At 43.5% G+C, this 22394-nt stretch overlaps 1 protein-coding gene across 9 annotated transcripts in view; it reads left to right on the top strand.

Annotated features, from left to right (window-relative positions):
• Positions 1-22394, top strand: part of NUMB (NUMB endocytic adaptor protein) — a 137333-nt gene that overhangs the window by 91185 nt on the left and 23754 nt on the right. For all 9 annotated transcript variants that reach the window (XR_008308526.1, XM_053255573.1, XM_053255552.1 and 6 more), the window contains exon 3: positions 21698-21772. Coding sequence is in view for 8 of the 9 variants with exons in the window: in XM_053255573.1 (XP_053111548.1) it covers positions 21698-21772 (75 nt within the window). In the remaining variant the exon portion in view is untranslated. The remainder of the gene's footprint in view (positions 1-21697; positions 21773-22394) is intronic.

The raw sequence follows: 22394 nt of genomic DNA on the forward strand, positions 1-22394 counted from the left end.
GTGCATCACACACTACACTTTCTGAGCCCTACAGCTTCACGATCAATGACCAAAAAAGCCTTTCCCTGACCTCTTCTACATGTGGGAGCCATCTTTAACACTCAACTGGAAACTTCCTCACTAACCACAGAATGCCAGAACAAGATAGCAACACTTATCATCCAGAAACTCATCATTTTCTTCTGCTGATGAAGGGCAACAGTTTCTGAACTGGCGGGTCTCTCCTGCGATATGGCAAGGCCTACTCCTCTCACTGCTGGACGGGATAGTTATTACTACGGACGCAAGTCTAACTGGATAGGGAACACACTGCATCCATCAACCGGCCCAGGGAGTGGGGTCTCCCCACCAGATTTCATGGAGCTCAATCCATTAGAACAGAGAGCCATATGTCTGGCCCTCAGAGAATTCAGTCACCCCTGTACTGAACCAACATGTGCTTACTGCACAGACTACATAGCAGCATAAACTCACAAGATGAATCAGGAAGGCACCAGGTCTCGCAGCAGGATGAAGGAATCCAAACTACTTCTCTTGGGTGGAAATTCACCTAGCTTTGCTTGCAGCAGAATGCCCCAATGGGGCAACCTTCCGACGGTGGATTGCCTTAATTCCCTTTCCACAGACCCAGCAAAATGGTCACGGCACACAGAAGCCTTCCATCAAGCCATGACAAAATCAGCCCTCCTAGTAGTGGACCTTCTTTGCGTCAACAGCCTACCACCATTGGAACCATTGTTCGTCACCAATTCCACTCACCACTAGTGGACGTGACCAACCTGCTCACTGCCCCCCTGGTTTTCTGGCCTACTGTAGGTTTTACTAGCAGAGTTACTAGCAGAATAATGGGGAAAAGCAAACCTAATCCTTATTGCTCCCCCTTGGCCAAGAAGACCGTGATTCGCAGATCCGGTTTTTCTTTCTCTCCAGGAAACCGTGGGCTCTACCTCTCTGCCCAGAACTACTCTCACAGGGCCCAGCACTCCACCCGGAACCGACCTGGCACCAACTATACGCATGGAGGGTGAGTGCGCCTTGCTGAATTGGGCAGGATACACAAGGAAGGTACAATCCACCATTCTGGCATTGAGAAGACCCTCCATGGACAGGATCGATCAAGCCAGGTGGGACGCCTTTTTCCGAATGGGCTCGCCGAAAACTCCCTTCCTCTTATCTCCTCAAGGGTACCCAAGGTCCCATCATTCCCCCAAGGAGGCATAGGAGTGGGTCTTCGCCCCAACCCTTTCTGCAGACTAGTCTCCCATTGGCATCCATCCTACAGTTGACAATCTTGGGCCTCTCTCCCTTCACTCCTCAGACGGTCCCTAAAAGGGGCAACTAATCTCACTCCTCCACCTGTTCATATACTTCCATCTTGGAAATTCAACAGGTCCTAAATGCCCACACGCGCCACCCCTCCGAACCTCTCAGTAAGGCTTCCCTGAGGATTCGGTCGTGCAGAGTATGGTTTCGGGTAGCCAGCTCCTTGGCACGCAGGGTCTCCAGCCTGGGCACCCTTTCAGCGTGCAAGGAACCTTGCTCCTTCACTGATGAGGCCGTCATCTTACAACTGAATCCCACCTTCGTTCCTAAGCGTAACTCCACACTCCACAGTTTGAAAGAGGTTGTGCTACCATCAATTTATCTGGAGCCAAAACATCTCAAAGGAAAACAATAGGGCTCACACTAGATGTTCTCAGGGCACTTCGAAATTATCTGAATTGCCCAAGCCCCAGCGCAACTCGGCTGCTCTCTCTCTCTGTCTTTCTTCTCCCTAAAAAATCCCTAGGACAAAGTCTCCCTAGGTGACCCTGGCCTAAGAGATCAGAGCCACGGTCCAACTGGTATACAAAACACTCAACCTCCCGACTCCAGGGGGAATCATGGCTCATTCAACCTGCAGTGCCAGTACTTCGGCAGCTCTTTCGGCCAATGCCCCCTCTACTTCATCATTAGACAGCCTTTGGGCATCTATCTCTCCTTTAGTTAAACACTATAGGGTATCATCATTCCCTTCCGCTCAAGTGGCCATGGCCCTCATGGTTCTACAGCAAGTAGTCTGATAGTCCGCTTTCCCCGCCCTGTCTTTTTATACGGCTTGGGTATGTCCCAGGATATAGGATGAACTCAGACAACTGCGGAAAAAGAAACATTGGTCTTACCTGTGAAGGGTTCTTTTTTGCAGTGTCTGAGTTCATCTGCCCCGCTCGCGGACTTCACTGCCATACGAAGGGGGTACAGTAGTGGGAGGCAGTTTGCCTATTGTTTATTGCTTCTTCTTGTCTTTACCTGCATCCTTCCTCATTCATTTGATTTCTCCTCTTAACCAGATCTGCTCTCTCTATCTACTTAGCACTGTAGAAGTTTTTTCATTTTATAGCTCTACAAAGACCTGGCTCTACAGTCCGGAACTGGGGTTTTCCTGGTGCCTCCTACCTAACTACTGGACATTGGACAAAGGTTTTGGATTCTACCTCCTCTCTCCTGAGGCATGATTTGGATTACAACCCAGGATATAGGATGAACTCAGACACTGTGAAAAAGAACCCTTCACAGGTAAGACCAATGTTTCTTTCTCCTTCATGAATTTTGCTGTCATGACTTAAGTATCTACTTTGAGTTTTCACAGAGGAAGACTCCTTGGAGGTGCTGAGAGAGTTGGTCAAAAGAAAACTGGGGAGATTAGGTGGAAAGCATTCTGATAGGAATCAAGATAGTGGGGTTATTGTCAAAATGCTTGATAGGGAAAGCTCTGGAAGATTCCAAGTAGGGGCTCAGAACTCCATTAGTGGATAGTACACGTGAAACTCCATTAGTGGACAGGCACAGAGACCACATAGAAGAAGGAAACTTTTTAATTGAGTATAGAGGCCAGGTTTGCTTCGTTTCTCTTGATGCTTCCACTCAAAGAAAAGCTAAGAATGTGAAATGGGTCTTGCCCATTTGAATATGTGCTCTTGCTCCATGGAGCATGGCTCACCTCAAAACATTTGAGACTGAGCTCTACAAAGTGATCCACTCTCTGCACAGGCACAAGTGCACACAGATCATGAAGAAGAAAAGTCAGAACAGCAAGCTAACTTGGATGCTCATCCTCTGGTGTGCAGTCTATTTTCACCCTCTTCTCCCCTCCTGTGAACTATGCCCCTCACCCCTTCATTCCTCAAGGAAGTGGCCGCTTGCTCAGCAAGGTGCTAGTGAGCCTGTGCTTCCATCAAAAACCAACTAAGGTTTCTGTTCTTGCTACTTGGTGATCTCAATATGGGAAAGACTTTCAGCATTCCTTGATGTCATTGATTTAAATCCTTCTTCCATCCTCTTTTGAATTATCTCCATTCAGACCATTCTTTCATTTCTCTGTCCTGATACTTGGTTCATGCAAGTCATCTTGACTGACAGCTATTTCCAGGTAGGTGTAAGACTGCAACACCGAAGGTATTGATGCTTTGCTGTCAGTCCCAGTGTCCCAGTCCCAGAAAGAAATAAGTTTATATAAAACTCATCAGAATTATTTAGATATTTTAAAAAAGAGGAGCAATAAATCTAAGATGAAGATCACGAGCAATACAAAAGCACATGACCTACTGTTTCAACATCACCATTCCCACAAGGACACAATCTCTCCAAAAAAAGGAACCCTCCTAAATCTACCATCTAATACCACAGAGGACAACACATCCATCTGGGCTAGCGTCAGGGCTCTTCTGTGGGTCAGATTGTACAGATAGTTGGCTGGTTTTTGCAAAGGCTTAACTGTTCCAAACCACCTGTAGCTTGATGCCTGACCTACATCTGTGTGATATCCCATATTGATAATATGCTGTTTAAAGATCACTCTGGCATTATCATAGCCCTGGGGGAGTATTCTATTGACAGTCCATATACTTTTAATTTTTCAGTGACTAAGTGGGTCCAATCAGAGGGGTGTTAGTCCTTAAAGATTAAGGGAGCTAAGCCAGAAGGGGGGAAAATCAATTTCAGCCAGAAGTTGAAAATATAAATCCAGACAGAGGACTCCAAGTTTAACAAACCAGCTTCCAATTGCAGCTTGACATTTGACACACAACAGGGGACTGAAAAAAATAGCCCTGAGAAATTTGGACTGGATCCTTTCAAGTGGACGAAAGTCATGATATATGCAAATCTGTGAGCCATAAAGAAGCTGTTAGATTACCTTAGTCTGAAAGACCTTAATGGCAGCTGGAACATATCTCCCCCCTGCCGAAAAGTAGAATCTCAAAATTGTAACAGTAGACCTCTGAGCATTTGTTATGATGGCCTTAGTTTGCTCTTTCCAGCTACCTGTCGCCTGGAAGATGACCCCCAAATATTTGTATTGCATTGTCTGTGCTACATCAACCCTTTTAAATTGCCATTTATGCATAATAGGTTACTTGGCAAACATTGCGACCTTAGTCGTCTTCTGAGAGCAAATTTTCATGACAATAGTCAGCCAAAACTCTCAGCATTTTTCTCATCCCCACCAGAGATTTTGACAGGAGCACGGCATCATCTGCATAGAGGAGGATAGCTAGATGTCTACTGCTCAGTTTTGGTTTGTGAAATTCCAAATTAGATAGTCTGTTCATCATATCATTAATACAGAAGTTAAACAGTAGTGGGGCTAATATACAACCCTGCCAGAACCCCTTTTCTGATCTAATGGGATTTCTTAAGCGTCCCTACGGATTACAGCACACTCTTAGGTGACAGCTTCTATAAAGATTTTTTTATTAGCAGAAGTAACCTTCGGTCGATTGAAGAATTTGATAATTTCCCCCATAATCTATCACGAGAGAGCTGATCAAAGGCTGCATTGAAATCAACAAAGGTAGCATACAATGCACCCTTCTTGTTCTTGTTCTTATGCTTGTGTATTAGATGCCTCAGGACCAGACCCTAGTCTAAGGTGGATCATCCAGCTCTAAAGCCAGCTTGGTCAGATTACTACCAAATGCATGGCAGTAGGTGCCACCCTACCTTACTATCATTATTTTCCCCCTACATAGATTGACTGCTTATTATCCACTCTTGTCATTGTCTTGCCAACTATATCCATATAACTCCATCGTCTTGCTCATTTTGGCCTATTCATAAATCTAAAAAAGCTGGCTCTCCATGCTCAGGCACTCACTCAACTCTCTGCATGCATGGCGAACGCTGCTCACCACTCTTCACTGACATCCAGCATCTTGTGGGCCTCATGTCTGCCATCATGTCATCAGTAGTTCTGTTTACTTGCTTTTGTTTGTACCTACTAACTACCTACATTAGTATATCTCTAATGTACTACATATGTTAGTTCCCAAACACTTTCCATCCAGCTCTCCACCTCCAAATCTAAGGTTTTCTGAATCTCTATATGAGTGTGATGGTCTTTGCTCTAGGGGCAATCTTGCTTCTCTCTCTTTTTTGTGTGTGTGGGGTGTGTGTGTGTCGGATCCCTTTGATAAAGTAAAAGTAAAGTGTGCCATCAAGTTGATTTTGACTTCTGGCGACCACAGAGCCTTGTGGTTTTGTTTGGTAGATTTGATACATCCCTCTTAATGTGGAATCCCAACCAAATGCTGCGTAGACAAGGTAGTACAGGATAATTGTAGCTTATCTTCTGTGAGACATACCTTTCCTACAGTATTCTTTTATCTGCGGTTCATGTCCATGGTCTTTACAATAATCTTGGAGACTCACACAGCTGCCACGAATGAGCACTTGCACCTCAAATTACCCAGGACTGCAAGATGGAGTGGGGAACTCACCAAATTCAACCTGGGTAGAGTATGATCCCCTCTGCCTTAGCAATGACTTTCTCTGTGGCTGTAATCAAGGTCTGCTCAATCGCTTTCCTCCATTCCTTCTACTTCTACATTCTTCCACAGGACTCTTGCCAATTGAGCAGATAGTGTTTTGATAGCCCTTTGGTGGTGCAGCAATAATAGTTTACCATACTTTCCCACCGTTTACAAGACTGACATCTGCCTCCTTTTGGTTCCAATCCACACATGAACTTGTCTCTTTCTCCTGCTAAGTTTACCCAAGAGCCTTTGGTGGGGAACTTTGTCAAAAGCTTTTTGCAAGTCCAAGTATACTATGCCAACCGGATCACATTTATCCACACATCTTTTGACACTCTCTCAAAGAACTCCAAAAGGTTAGTGAGGCAAGACTTGCCCTTGCAGAAGCCATGCTGGTTCTCCTTCAGCAAGGCCTGTTCTTCTGTGTTTAACACTTTTGTTCTGTGTTCTTATCTGCTTTTTTATTTCCTGCAGAATTGCTTCTACTTCAATCTCTTTTATTCTCTTCCATCTTCTTTTTATTTGAAGAACTTTTGTATTTCCTCTCTATGTCTACTTGGCAGATATTTCTGCTTTTCACCTACCTCTTCCATGCAGGTGACTCTTCACAGACCTTTTTATTAAATGCTTCTTTAAAGGCTTGTTTCACTTCTATCCACCAACATTGAAACTTGTACCAACCTGGAAACTACCACATGCCCTACCTACCACTTATGTTCAAACCATTTTGAGTTGTTGGCTTCCCACAAACTATGCCTTCTGTCTCTCAAAATCTCTTTCCTCCTCACTGTCAGCTCAGCATGTGGGCAAGCTGGGAGCACTCTGATCCGCTCTAGCCTTCCTGGTATTTTGTCATGACAAGGTCACCCTCTGGTTAGATGTTTCCTACTTGCCTAAGGAGTGTATTGACTTCCATTTGGCACAGGATAACCCTTGCAATATTATTTCCTTCACTGGTTTTTGGCAAGCATGCTCTCCACTCGCTAGGTGTCTGTCATGCCCTCTCCTTCTACATCAACAAGACTGCCTCTTTTTGACAGACTCTGAATCTCTTCATTTGCCTTGCTGATCCCCACAAAGACTTGTGGATCTCATCCTAAAACATCTTAAGATTAATCTATTCTACCATCAAACTAGCTCACTCACTGCCAGTACTATAATCCATCCAGGACCACTTCACAGAAGCTATGATAGCCTTGGCCTATGATAACGTGTTCCTATCCCTGAACCCTACTGAGCTGCCACATGGATCCAACCATCCATGTTGGTCTAACATTACTCCTTAGATATGCGTCGTCACACTGATGAGTTGGGCAAAGCTGTGCTGCTAATGTTGCACCCTGCTCCCAGGTAAGGTAACTTGCTAGTCTTTCATAGGTGCAAATGCACAGAACAGGCTGCTTACCTGTAACTGATATTTTTTAGTGGGCATCTGTGCAGTCAAACAACTCTCCCCCACCCCCTCTACTGCAGTGATTGATTTATATTATTGCTTTCTTGGCATTCTGCTGTGGAAGTTTGAACTAAGGGGGGAGGCATGGATTGGACATGTGCTCTCCGTATGTGCATGGCACACACTGAAACACTTGAGACTGATCTCTAAAAAGTTCTCAACAGAGTGCTGTGAAGACACTGATTCCATAGGTACGACTGCACACATTTCATTCTGAGAACATCAGTTACAGGTAAGCAACTTTGCTGCAGCACTACTGTTGTGAGGTAATGATATTATTCAGCATTAAAATAAATGTTGCATTTCTGACCATTCTGGTAAATGGATATCTCAGATGGTAACTGCACAGTGTCCTTCAGTTGGCACTATGTCTATAAACTGTGATGGAACATTAAACGAATACGGTTCTGTAAATTAAGATGAACATATACAATGATTGTAATAAGCTTCAGAATATGCACCTCTAATTTAACACGCCCTTAACCAAAAATATAAGAGCATGGTTTGACATTTAAGAAGCTATAAATAGCAGGAGGATGTTTAACAGTGGAAGTGCTGCTCAAATGACGAAAGCAGAAACAAGTGCAAATCTATAATAAGATGGACTAGGCAAGATTTTAAGATGCAAAATGTTAAAAATAGAAAAATTAACTATAAAACCTTTAAACATACCAAAACCAGGAAGCCAGTCAGAGGCAATGGGGCTATTAGATGTTAACATTCGAGGAAGACAAGGAAATAACAGAAAAACTTATTGGATTTGTTTTTCTCTCCACACCCAACTCCTTAATTTTCAGGAAAACAGTGAAGGATGTGTGGAGACTCTGTTTGTGTTAGTTGGTTATATGGGTTGATTCTTGCTTTGAGTGTTTTTGATTACATATTAATGTAGAGACTAACCTAGTAACTGTTGCCTGGGGAGTTGCTAGAGGGTGTGGCTTTAACTGGGCTGGTGTGATTACTATGGAAGGAAGAGGGGAGAATGACAATTGAAGATTCTGGACAGTTGCCTGAAGATGAAAGCTTGTGAATTGATGAGGGGAAGAAATTCTGAAAGGGGATAAAGCTGCTTAGGTCACTATCCTCGGTACTATCCTTCCCTGTGCCACCACCTCCTCAGGCCTCCCTTCTCTGTCGCTCTCTTCTCATCCTCACTGGTGGTGGCGCTGGCTGCCCCTTTGGGCTCCTCTGGTTCCCTGGCCAGCCCTGAGCTTTCCCTCCCTGTACCGCCTCAACCTCGGGCCTCCTTCTGCCACCACCCTTCTGCCCCTCCTTGTCGTCGTCCTCGGCTGTCCCATTGGGATCCACTCCTCCAGTTCCCCGGCTACCCCTCAGGAACCCCCACCACCAATGCTGTCCTTCTTTCTTACTCTCTACTTCTCTCTTCTTGTCTCTCTCTCTCCTCCCCTCTCTCTTCCATCTTAATTTCTCTCCTCCCACCTTTATTTCTTCCGCTGGCTTCTTTCTTTCTTCAGAGGGTCACCATGGCACAGAATTCTCACCTCTGAAGAAGCCTGCTGATTTGGCCTCCAGTGTCACTGCCAATTGGTGGTTAAGCACTGTGTGGGTGTGCTTGCCATGCACCATTTACCACGGACCACATAAGCCTTTTATATAGATAGATATAATCTCTCTGGCTTTTATTTATTTTATGTATTTATTAAAATTATTTATTTATTTATTTATTTTACTATTGTATAATCCCCTGCTAACTTGGCAAAGAGGCACCTTTTAAATATGGTGATTCTCTTTATTTAGCAGGGGGAGAGTAACTGGCCCTATCCACCCCCAGCACAGTACCTCCAGTGACTGTTGCTGGTGTCTATCTTATGTTTTGGTGTTGTTGTTTTTAATCGGTCCTTTGGGGACAGGGGGACATCTAATTTATTTATTATTTCTCTGTGTAAACTGCTTTGGATACTTTTGTTGAAAAGCGGTATATAAATTTTGTTGTTTAGACACTTTTATTTAGGTGGGCTTTTAACCTGTGATTGATTCTGTTGTATTTGCTGCTGCTTGATTGCTCTGCTCTTTTGTTGTCTTACTGTGGTTTTATTGTTGTAAACCATCTTGGGGGGTAGTTTAGTAACAGAATGAAGTGGTATAAATGTTTTTCTTAATAAATTTATAGCTTGTGTTTGCTGTGGGCTACTTTTAATGATGGAGGATTGGGACTATGATGACTATGGACAACTTCTCAAAGTGGCTGGTGGGAAAGTCCTACTGCCAGAGTGCTGGGTTTTCCAGACCACCTCTTGTTTCTGGATGGGCAGCTTGGAGGTAAATCATCCCCCAGGCCATATTTGCCATTGTGGCTGCCAATAGGTGACCCCTCCACTTGATTTCTGTTGACTGCAGTGCAGAACTTGAGCCCTGAAGTGTTAATCACACAAGATAGCCTAGGCTACCAGTTCTAGTCCCAATGGCTGTAATGTTGTGTCTAGTTACCTTTTCATAGGAACATAGGAAGCTGCCATATACTGAGTCAGACCATAGGTCCGCCTCGCTCAGTATTGTCTACACAGACTGGCAGTGGCTTCTCCAAGAAGGAGAGGTTGCAGGCAGGAACCTCTCTCAGCCCTATCTTGGAGATGCCAGGGAAGGAACTTAGAACCTAGGTGCTCTTCCCAGAGCGGCTCCATCCCTTAAGGGGAATATCTTACAGTCCTTGCACTTCTAGTCTCCCTTTCATATGCAACCAGGGTGGACCCTGCTTAACTAAGGGAACAAGTCATGCTTACTACCACAAGCCCACCTCTTTTTTTTGACCAATGGCAGTGTCCAGTGTGTGAAGCTGACTTCAAGTCCTCTGCTCCCTATCTATTTTAATTAACTTCTGCTTGATCCTTAAACCTTTGAGTCTTTTTCTCTCCTCCTGGCAATCAAAATGGCTACCTAGCAACCTAGTTAAATAACCCCTCCTATACAGGTATTTCCTTACCCGTTCCTAGGCCTGTACAGAAGCTTTGTTACATGAGACCTCTCTACTCAGGCAAACTTTAACCCCTATAAACAAAAAACATTACACATTTAAAAAGCATAACGAAGGCTGCTCTTCTACAATGATTAACAGCACTTGCTGCTTTGAGAGAACTTCTTTGGGAGTCTGCAGGAAGGGTGGGGGGCATGTTCATAGAGGCAGTCTTGAATAAATTTTGTGTTTATACAGTCTGCCTCTTAATAGCGTGACAGGAGTGTAACCACCTTGTTACACCTGATAAGTGGAGGAGGGCACTTTATAGATGTGTATTCAGTCGTCTGTTTAGCTTGCCAGGTCATTTACGGCTTCTTTCTCAAATCCCATAAGATAATTACTTACCTCAATAGGCATTCTCATTGAGGATACAACCACCTTTCGAATATGTTGCAAATAGGAGTGACATATTGCACTTTGAGTTCTCTCACTGTCTAATCTCTGTCGTTACTATTGGTTATGAATTGGCTAAGCAGCGTCTCTCAGGTGGTATCAAGGACCACCCCTGCAGGGGTGGTGGACCTATTAGGATGGCCCGCCTGAGAAGGCTGCTGGATCCAGTAGGATTCCAAAAAGCCTTGGAGGGTTTTAATGTTGGAACTGTCAGTGATTCTGTCAGTGCCCTGGTGGGAACCTGGAATAGGGAACTCCACTAAGGCAGTAGACATGACAGCTCCTACGCATCCCTTCTGACCTTCTTTAAGAGTAGCCCCTTGGTATACACAGGAGTTAAGGGAGCTGAAGCAGCAAGATAGGCAACTGGAACTCAAGTGGAGAAGAATGCCGCTTGAATTTGACAAGACATGGCACAGAGCCCATTTGAAGGTTTATGTGGCAGCACTGCTTGTAGCAAAACACCCAGTTCTGGTCTGCGCGCATAGCGTCTGCAGGTTCACATTCTTCAGAGTTATCCTGGGTCATGAGGAGTTTAATTCATGCTCCTTCTGTTTCAAATCAGTCCCCAGAGACTATGTTCTGCTGTAACGCTTTTAATGGGTTCTGTGGGGATAAAATCTCTTGTATTCTTTTTTGGTCAAAGGCCGTAAATAAAGATTGACTTGACTTGATCTCTTGTATTCAGGCTGCCTTCGACTTATTTTTGCAAAGTCTATTAAGGGGGTGTCCAGCAATCGCTCTAGATTGGATCAGTTTCAGTCTGTGAAAGGTTACCAGTTATCAGCCTTCACATGCTCTAATGGCTTTCTAACTCCTCATGTCTGTCTGCCACCACAGACTTCTAAATCCTACTCCTCAAGGCAAAGAGAGCAATTAAAAATGTCTCCACAACTGCCACTCCTGTTCTGGACCAGTAGGTTTTTCCATCTGACGTGGCCACCCCAACCACGCCCCCCCCCCGTTTAAAAGCATGATGATGGTGGAATGGAATGCCCCCATATTGGCTAGACCCTCTACTTCTTTTCCCCAAAAAGCTTTTCTAGAGGTCATGGCATTGCTCTCTGTTCCCACAGTTGATGCACCAATGACCCAGCTGGTTCTGGGGACATTTATGAACAAAGAGGGGGATGAGCAGCTCAGAACTCCAGAGGATAAAAAAATATGACTTCCTCCTTAGAAAGGCGCTCGAAGTCGAAGCCACAGAAAGGCAGCAGCAACCAACTCTATTTTCACACGCGCCTCTTATCTTTTGGGCAAAGGAGTATACAACATATACTACCAGACAACAACAAATTACACCAGGGCATTAACAAATTAGCCAAAGCAGCAGCTTTCATGGCAGACTCCAGTTCAGATTGTATACAACATGCCTCCAGAGCTACAGCCTCTGGAGTGGCCATGTGTAGAAGCCTGTGGCTGAAACACTGGAATGCTGTCTCCAAATCTAAACTAATTCTCACCGCTACCCACTTCATGGGGACAAAGCTGTTTGGAGAATCACTGGAACTGGTTCTAGGTGAAACTAGGGTGTTGTTTTTTAAAGCTATGCCCTTAGGGCACAGAGAGCCTCACAAGCCCTTTAGAACAAACACTCCTTCCTTTGGGGCCTATAGAAATTTCCTAGACCTTCAGATACCCAATTCAGAGACAACCAAGCCCCCAATAACAATAAATCTGACTGGTGGCAACAGCATGCCAGACACCCCACCAGACCAGAACAAACCAGACAATTCTCTGCTGTCCCACTTACCAGAACCCTAAACAATGACTCCATACTGGTTGGGGGCAGGCTCCTTCACTGCTCTCCAGCCTGGTCCTCCACCACCACTGACCTTTGGGTGTTCGATACCATTCTGAATGGTTACACCCTGGAATTTGACACTGCCCCCGCGACCACTTAATTTCCACACCTGCCTTCAAGAATCATACCAAACAACAATGGATGAATCAGGCTATTCTCCTCCTCCTCCAGATCAAGGCGAAAAAGCCAATACCTGTTGACCAAATTATGTCAAGGCACATACTCTATCTTATTTCTGGTCCCCAAACTGGACAGAACATGATGAGCAGTACTCGACTTCAGGCACCTGAATTGCTTTATAAAAAAGAAATCGTTCTGCATGGAGTCCTTGAAGTCTATCAAGGAGGCAATTCAGAGCCAGGACTCACTTGTCTCCATAGACCTCTGAGTCTCCATAGATTCTGGAATTCTTTCCCAGTGGGCATATGCTCCTCAGTCTCCATCACAGTTCTTGGAAAGCAAGTGAAATCTTGGCTTTTTACCCAAGCTTTGTATGATTGTTTCTGTTGCAGCTGCTTTGTATTTTTTTGTATTGTGCTTGTTTTTAATCTCTTAATTAGATTTGTATTTTTATATTGTGTAATTTTTATAGTCTTGTTCTAACTTTAGTATGAACAGCCTTGATTGTTTTAATGAAAGGCAGTATATAAATTTATTTATTGTTAAATAAATAAAACCCTACCTGTATGTCCCGATCAGGCTCGTGAACAATCAACACCTTCTACAAGGCAATACCCTTTGGCCTTTCATTGGCTCTGCGGGTTTTTACGAAACTTATGGCAGCCCTCATTGCGCCTACAAGTGGTGCACATTCACTCTTATTTTGACGATCTCCTCATTCGATCCCAGAGCCTTACGCAGGCCTACAAGATGTCCAACACACCATTCAAACACTCCAGGCTCATGGCTTCATCATCAACTTCCAGAAAAGCCACCAGCTACCCACATGATCCCTCCAACATCTGGGAGCAATCTTCAGTACCACAAACACAATAGTTATCTTTACTGCCAGAGCGCAAGGAGAAGCTCAGAGCCCTAATTGTTCTGCTTCTAATGCAAAATCAGCGGCTCTCATGCTACTTGTACAATTTCTGGAATCAATGATTGCATGCATCGAGTGAATCTCCTCGGTGCGATGGCATTCATGGCTGCTACTATGGCATCTCTTACCTCACCAGGATGCCATCATGAGCAAGGTGCACAGATAGGTTCCGCTGCCTCCCAAGCTTCATACCTCTCTTTGATGGTGGCTGTCACCAGCTTTGGATAGGGGGCTTCTCCTCACAATTCCTCACTGAACCATCATCACCATGGACATAAGTCTTGTTGGCTGGGGAGCCCACTGCCAGAATCGGTATGCTCAGGGAAAGTAGACCAACAGTGCACAACATAAACTTGTTGAACAGCATGTGATCTGTTTCACATTTCTACAATTCCTACCGAGGATTCACAATAGCCATGTACTCATAAGCAACGACTTTGTCACCATGAAGTCACACGTAAACCACCAGGGAGGGACCAGGTCATGGTCCCTAATGTCAGAATCCAACTGTCTGTTCTCCTGGATAGAGAATTACCTCCTATCCATCATGGCGGAACACCTCAGCAGCTCAGCCAGCTTACAGGCAGATTGGCTCAATTGTCACTTCTGAGTGCAGAATGGCTCCTGCACCCAAAAGTTTTCCATCAAATGACAAAAGTCCTAGGCCTGAAAGTTGTGGATCTATTTGCTTTCCCATGCAACTATCAACTCCACCAGTTCTTCACCCAATTCGAGTCCCCAAGCAGAAGCGATGGATGCCCTCACAGCCCCATGGTCTCCGGTTTTGCTATATTCATTCCTTCTGTTGGTAATTATCAGAAAAGTCCTGCAAAAAGCCTTATTAGAGAAGGTGGAGCTGATCCTCATCACCTCACATTGGCCCCAAAGGCCATGGTTCTCTGACCTCCTTGCTCTGACTCAACCCATCTGGCTGCTCCCTCTCCACCACGATCTCTTCCTGCAGGGTCCTCTGCAGGACCTAGACCCTCAGTGGCTTCAACTCTAATCCTCTACCTGTGGAAGTTGAACACTCTGCCCTAGCTGGGGCAGGGTGCTCCATGTCTTTCCAAGAAAACATAATGGCATTAAGATCATCTACTGACAAAATCTATCAGTCCATATGGTAAGTTTTCTCTCTGTGGGCATGCTGGAAGCACCTTCTCCCCTTTGTCAACAGGTGTTCTTGATGTGTTAGCATTGTTACAGTCAAGGCTAGAGCTCAAACACTGTCCTAGTACTCTATGGCAGCAGACTTCAGCCCTTACCTCTGTGTTGGCTCTCATCACTCCTGGTTCTTCATCTCTATATCCCCACCTCTGTAGATTCCTCAGGGAGGCCTCCAACAGTGCTCCAGCTCTGATCCCCAGGTTTCCATCTTGGGGTCTTAATAAAGTTCTCAACACTCTCACCAAGCACTCCTTTGAACCTCTTCGTTCTGTTCCTCTTAAACTCCTCCCTTTCAAAGTACTCTTCATAGTAGTGATCATGTTGGCATGTTGGGTTTCTGAATGGGGAGCCCTCTCTGTCGGTAAGGTGTTAATGTACCTTCCACCACAACTTTGTCATGAAATTAGACTCTACCTTTCTGCCTAAGATCAATTTGGCTTTCCACAGATCCCAGAATGCAGTCCTCCCCCTCTTTCTGTTGTTCTCCATCCCATCTGAAGGAAAAAGTCTGTCACTTGTTCGATGTTCAAACAGTATCCTTTCATCAAACAGACTCTCTCTTAATCTCCTTCCTCCCTGCCTCGCTTGGGCTCGAGGTTTCCAAAGTCACACTTTTGCATTGGATGAGGGCAACTATCATGTTGGCATACAAATCCCTCAGCTTGCCCGTGCCCAAGCGCATCACAGCTCATTCTGCTCATAGTGCCTCCACCTTGGCTGCATTTTCAGGTAATGTTCCTCTCTGAGATTTGTAGGGCAGCCACTTAGACATCCGTGGCGCCCGTCATAAAACATTATAAGATATCTTCCTTCCATGTCGCTCAAGCAGCACTTGGGTACATAGGGCTTCAACGGGTGGTTTGATCCATCCACTTCCCTTGCTCTTTTTCCTTCTGGTTTGGGCATGTCTCCGATGACCTCCATTGAAAAAGAAATATTGGTCTTACTGTGAAGGGTTCTTTTTCATAGGTGGATGGAGGTCATCGGGCCCACCTGCAGATAGTCTTAATAGTTTCCTGGGCACCAGTTTGGGGTGGAGGGTTCAGCTCCCAAGGTGATCAGTTTACCGATATCTGCTGCTAGTTTTCTCTTCTCTTCTCTTATTGCTCCACTTATTTTGTTCTTGACTCTGTATCACTGTGCAACAGTCCCAGAACTGGGAATCCTGGTGCCACTTACCTAACCACCAGAAATGTGCCTGTTTAAATTTAACTAGATCCTGTCTCAAGAGCATGTGAAGGCTGATAACTCATACATCACTGATGACCTCCGTCAGCCTATGAAAAAGAACCCTTCGTGGTAAGACCAATGTTTCTGTCTAGCAGGGAAATTGTTGGAGGTAGCTTAGTTAATATCATTTATGCATCACTGAGGGAGGGGAGGGTGCCTCCTAATTATCTAGATCCAGTTTAAACTGGCTTTAGAGCTGGCTATGGGTTTAAGACAGGCTTGGTCAGCCTGATAGATGACCATTACCAGGCAATCGATAGAGGGAGTGTGACTCTGCTGGTTCTTTTGGATCTTTTAGTGGCATTTGATACCATCAACCATGGTATCCTTCTGGATCGCCTGGGGGAGTTGGGGATAGGAGGCGCTGTTCTGCGGTGGTTCCGCTCCTATCTCTCTTGTAGATTCCAGATGGTGGAGCTTGGTGACAGTTGCTCTTCAAAACAGGAGCTATTATATGGGCTCCATTCTGTCACCAGTCCTTTTTAATATCTACATGTAACCAATGGGTAAAGTAATGAGGAGATTTGATGCAGGGTGTTACAAGTATACTGATGATATCCAAATGTATTTCTCCTTGTCATTACCATCACTGGGAAATGGCATTCACTCCCTAAATGCCTACAGGCAGTAATGGGCTGGATGAGGGATACTAAATTGAAGCTGAATCCAAGTAAGATAGAGATGCTTATTGTAAGGGATCGGAATTTGAGGGATGAGTTAGATCTTCCTGTGCAGGATGGGGTTATACTCCCCCAGAAGGAACAGGTACTCAGTTTGGGAGTGCTCTTGGATCCAAGCTTCATTCTGGTATCTCAGGTAGAGGCTATGGCTAGGAGCACCTTCCATCAGCTTCAGCTGATTCGTCAGCTGCATCCATTCCTTGAAGAGAATAGCTTCAAAACAGTGGTGAATCAGTTGGTAACCTCCTAGGCTTGATTATTGCAATGCGCTCTATGTGGGGCTGCTTTTGTACATAGTTTGGGCACTTCAGTTAGTCCAAAATGTGGCAGCCAGATTGGTCTCTGGGGTAACCCAGAGAGACCGTATTATGCTTGTACTTAAACAGTTGCCTGGTGGCTGATATGTTTCCAGGCAAAATACAAAGTGCTGGTTATTAACTTTTAAAGCAGTGAACGGCTTAGGTCCGGGTTACCTTAAAGAGTGTCTTCTTCGGTATGATTCCCACCGCACGTTATGCCCATCTGGAGAGGTGAGTCTCCATTTATCACCAGTACGTCTGGTGGCAACTCGGAACCGGGCCTTCTCTGCAGCTGCTCCTGGACTGTGGAATGCACTTCCGGCAGAAATTCTTGGTTTAGGATCCTTACTGGCCTTCAGGAGAGCCCTTAAAATGTATTTGTTTCCTCTGGCCATCTAAGGTTTTAAAATTGTTTTAGAATGTTTTTAACTGTGTTTAAATGATTTTAAACTGTTTTAAATTAGTTTTTTATATTGTTTTAAGCTGACTGTTTTAAATTATTGTTTTGTGGTTGTGCACTGCCCAGAGCCTTTGGATAGGGCAGTATTAAAATGTAATAAATAAAACAAGATATATGACTCCTTCCCCTGCATTTCTGAGAGATATTTCCCACAACATGTGTAAATTTGTCATATTTTACACATGTCCATACTTGTAAATTGTTCTGTTTTTAACCATGGAAGAAATCATACTGTTTTTGGCAAAATAATCCTGCACTTTTCCTCCCTGAGAACACCACCTTCCTTTAGGTGTGGCAGCTAGATAGTTAGCCATATGTGAGACTGCACATATAAAAGGGAAAATGGGTTGCTTACCTGTAACTGGTCTTCATTGGCCATCTGTGTTGTCGCATCACATGCACATTCCCTTGCAGGCATCACTCCTATCTTTTCTGCCAATACCTTTTTTATGGTGGCTGTGAAGGAAGCCCTTACCTCACCCCATGAGGTATATCCTTCAGGGCAAGAGGCAGTAGTTCTGTGAGCTGGCTTTGTACAGCCTTTTAACCCAACATGTGACTGCACAGATTACTGCTGAATATCTGTTCAAGTAAGCAATGTATTTTCCAAAACATGACTGCCTTTCAAAAAATCCGATGCTTCTTCCCTCCCTTGTGCAGATTTTATTTATTTATTAACTTACTTACCCTGTACACTGCCCTAAACTTGTGTGTCTGGGTGATTTACAATATAAAACAAAAATTAAAATATTAAAACAATTTAAAACCTCAATGCTAGTTAAAAAGCCTAGGTGAATAAAAGCCTCTTTTAAAAAGTTGTCAGAGATGGGGAGGGTCTTATTTCAGCAGGGAGTGCATTCCAAAGTCTTGGGGCAGCAACAGAGGCCACCAGGTGAACTGGTGGCAACTGCAGACAGACCTCTTCAGATTATCTCAACGGGCAATGGGGCTCATAGTGAAGAAAATGTTCTCTTAAATAGGTTAATATCTCTTTAAAACATTACCTTAAATGGGATTGTAACTTGTTGAGAATAGTTATGAAATACCTTGCCCTCCTAATACTATTTGTGACTTGTATTTTTGTTCAGAGGTGTCTTTCTTAGCATGTTCTACAGATGGTGGATTTTTTTTGTTTTTGGCAGTGGAAATCATTTGAGATGGATACTAGTATTGTGTTGAAGGAAAACCAACAGGACTAGTGTAACAAATGTAGAAGTGTTCTGGATGATGGTGGATAGCCAGCATGCGAGAGCGCAGATGTAGGAGTAGGAGGAGTCTCTCTGCTCCTGGTAAATAGGGAGCACAAACCCCATAAAGGAGATAACTAAGGGTCAACGCTTGAATCATTTTGGCACTACTGCACAGGACGTTTCATGACCACTTAAGCAGAACAGGGGAACACTTTCCCCGGGGAGGGAGTGCACCATCACATGGCCATCCTCTCCCTGTTACGTTACCTTGCTGATATTTGTAGTGTGCTATCATCACAACTCCTCTTAGCTGCCTTTTATTCTAAAACAAACAGACCAAATCCTATTTATCTCTGTCAACAAGATAGGATTTCTGTTACTGTAAATAATCAGGTGTTCTCAAGTGTTCAGTTCTGAGTTCTTATTATTTACTTTCTCTGGCGTTAGATGTGATCAGTGTTTCAATAGCTGCCTTTAAGTCAGTTTTCCCCCTTATGGAGCCAGTAATATAAAGTGAAAAAGTATAGTTTATCTACACAATTCAGGTTTTGTGCCAAATACCTCTCTACTCCTATGGCTGGAGGAGCTTGGCTAAAATAACCTTTCACTCACTTTGTGTGTAAGAATACTCATTTTTCAGAGACACTTGCGTAGAGAACTTAAAAAGCTACCAGTTTTGCAGATCCTTTCAAAAACCATCTAAATCCACTTGTGTAGAATAAGATACAGTATTGCTGTTACAGCAAAAATGTAGCAGATTGTTTGCTTTCACCCAGTACTGCTGATGTATTGGGTGAAATGTACCCAGTTCTGCAGATGATTAATTCTATACTGTACATTTGGTTCTTAATGGAGCAGGTCTTGGCCTAGTCAACTATAGTTCACACGTTGTGTGTGTGTGTGTGTGTGTGTGTGTGTGTGTGTGTGTGTGTGTGTAAAGTCTTCAGAACTAAATTTCGCTGGCTGAGAATAAAGAATGAGGCTATAACATTCTGATCTTAGTGTTTTTTTCCTCTAATTCTGATAACATACTTGGAGCCTATGGAAAGTAGCAGACCAAAATGACACTGGCTGACATCCAGGCTATATTTTTCATGAGTGGCCCCCTTGAAAAGCCAACCTCAGAAGTGTATCTTCAAGGAGGTCAAGGATCTGCCCTAGGGAGGAGGGGGCAGAGAAGGTTACTAGTGCAAGTGCCACTGTGTTTACATTTCTTAGGATACTACCCATTGGTTATGAGATTACTTGGCAGTACAAGACTCATTAATGGCTAGTAAATCTATGGATTGTGCCCTTTTGTGTGACCAGATGCACTTGGTGTGTAAAAATGACCCATTAATTGTAGTAGAAGTGATGGTTCAATTACATAGATGCTCTCTCTTTGCTGAAATTGATGTCTGGTCCTGCTTTGGCTGAGCTCGGGCTACAGCTTTTAGGGGGAAGTTTGTAGTTCAGTGGTAAAGCTAATGCTTTATGTGCTGAAGGTTCCAGATTCAGTTCCTGGCACCTCCAGGCAGTGCTGGGAAAGACCCCTAGAGAGCTGCTGGCTGTCAGAGTAAATGATGCTACACTAGAATGGACCATTGGTTGACTCTGTATAAGGCAGCTTGTACCTTTGCTGGTTAGAACCTCAATCCTGCTAGAAATAGATAAATGAATACTTCCTTGGAATGGAATGTAAAGCAACTTTGATCTGTTCAGCCAGCTTTTCTTCTTGCCTGCCTGCAAGAGGGAATGTAGCAAAGCAACTAGAGATCAAAGCTGTGTAATTAGTGATTCTTATGATCACTGTGAATGGAATGTATAGGTTTTTTTGTATAGTTTCTTGAACTGTTTTGAGCTAATGAGATGCACACGCACACCCCATTCAGAATGAACAGGAATAAGTGTGATTAGGGCTGTCAGACATATGAGGTTCTGTGTATGCCCAGCAATCATATTGTACATTAATGCCCTCCATAATCATCTACAAAAATGAGGAACCAGTTCTAAGATCTTGTTAGGTAATTAGCTTGTCAGTAGATGTACTTAATAGCAAGTAGAATTTGACTACTCCATAGAAGATCTTTTAGTGCTGTGACTTCTAGTGTTACCATTAAAGAAAAACATCAGCCTCATTTGCTGCAGTGCTTTGAAGGTTGTTCTTTACAGAGTCTGGGGTAATAAAAAGGGAAGACTTCATTCTTCAGAGGACTGTGGCTCTACAGTACGATACTGGAATCTCTTCAGTCTTAATAATCATAGTTGCTGTAAGCTCTCACTAGAACATGTACAGCAGGTGACTATTTAGTTTGCTTCTATTAAGGGTACTGCATGTAGTTTTGGACTTCTATTTTGTCTTTATAGATTATACAAAATAAGTGGTTGAACATCTGAGACTTCAGCTATAATTTCTTGGTGTATATGAGCTATACTTCAAAGAATGGAAACCTAAATGTGCAATAGAATTTCACACCCAGCCAAAGGTTTTCTTCTTCTTCCATTTCTTTGCATTAACCTCCTACTGTCAGAGGATGTAGCCCTTTAAACTACAAGGCTGTTTTCTTTCCAAGAGTAGGCATGGCTGCAGGAAAGCTTATGTTTGTGCTTTTATCAGTTATTTGAAACTACTTTATAGTTTGTAGAGTTCATGTTTCTTAAACTTTACATTGTTTTAAAAACTCCATATGGTGGTATGGTTACATTCTGTTTTAGTTTTTTAGGAGCTAGCATGTGTGGTGTTAGACAAACTCAAGAGGAAGAAGTGGCTTTAGTAACACTGGTGAAATTGAATTTCTTGGTAGATATAATCTGAGCTGATTATCACACACCTGCTTTTATTGTTGAAAAGATATTTTGGAATTTACTAGATCTGACTAATAAATTTTGAACAATGAATATGAAATGAGCCTAAGGTGGCAATCCACATTTCCCCTTTGTACTGCAGCTTTCTCACTTGCTCTGTGTTTGGTATTGCTGGAGCAATAGAGTACCCCCTTAAAGCTTTGTTCAACAGGAATAACAAGCAAGGCTCCTCTCTCCATTGATAGCTGAACTTAGCATATGATATATTATACAGAACAATGAAAACTTGGGTTAAAGGCCTCTTTATGGTCTGAACTCACCACACATGGTATACAGGGAAATAGTGAATTATTTAAGCTATGTGTGTTCATTCAAAGGAGATGGCATAATCCAATTAAAGTCCTGATTTATTTTTTCCTTCATCTTTAGTACCTGGGACATGTGGAAGTGGATGAATCGAGAGGAATGCATATATGTGAAGACGCTGTGAAGCGACTGAAAGCAGTATGTATACTTATTAAAATATACTTATTAAAATAAAATACTTATTAAAGTATACCAAGATTTCCTGTTTCAGGCTACACACTTGTGGGTTGAAAAGAGCTTAAAAATTTTCTTAAAGCACTGGTTTCTGTCAGTACAGACTGGAAGAGGAGATAAAACTATGGCTCCTATTTGTGGTAGAAAGAGGAACAACTTTTTTTCTTAAGCAGTTACTTTTAGAGTAGTCATCCTTACTCAGTGTGATGTGGACTAGGATGACTGTTTCTATTATATATCTACCCAAATATGTTCTCAAAATGCTTCACTCTAATGTTAACCTGGCTAGTGCATACTAGCTTTATGGATGGTTAAGCCTTGCACTTCTGTTTCTGCTCTTGATGGTGGTTGCCACTAGCATGATCGAGGAGTGTAGAGGGGGAATAAAGATCTTCTGAAGTCCAGATTTCTCATTTTAAAAGAAACATGTGCCATGTAAAATCTTCTAACTAGACTATTTTTATCATTTTTAGTGGTTCTTGTGTTAAGCTCTTCAGGAACAGTAGAAGTAAAAATGGAAGATTCTTATGCCATGTAATGCATCTAAATCAGGGCTGCACATTTTTGACCCTCTAGCTGTTGTTGG

Source organism: Hemicordylus capensis, chromosome 1 (assembly GCF_027244095.1).
Source record: "Hemicordylus capensis ecotype Gifberg chromosome 1, rHemCap1.1.pri, whole genome shotgun sequence".
Classification (NCBI taxonomy): Eukaryota; Metazoa; Chordata; class Lepidosauria; order Squamata; family Cordylidae; genus Hemicordylus; species Hemicordylus capensis.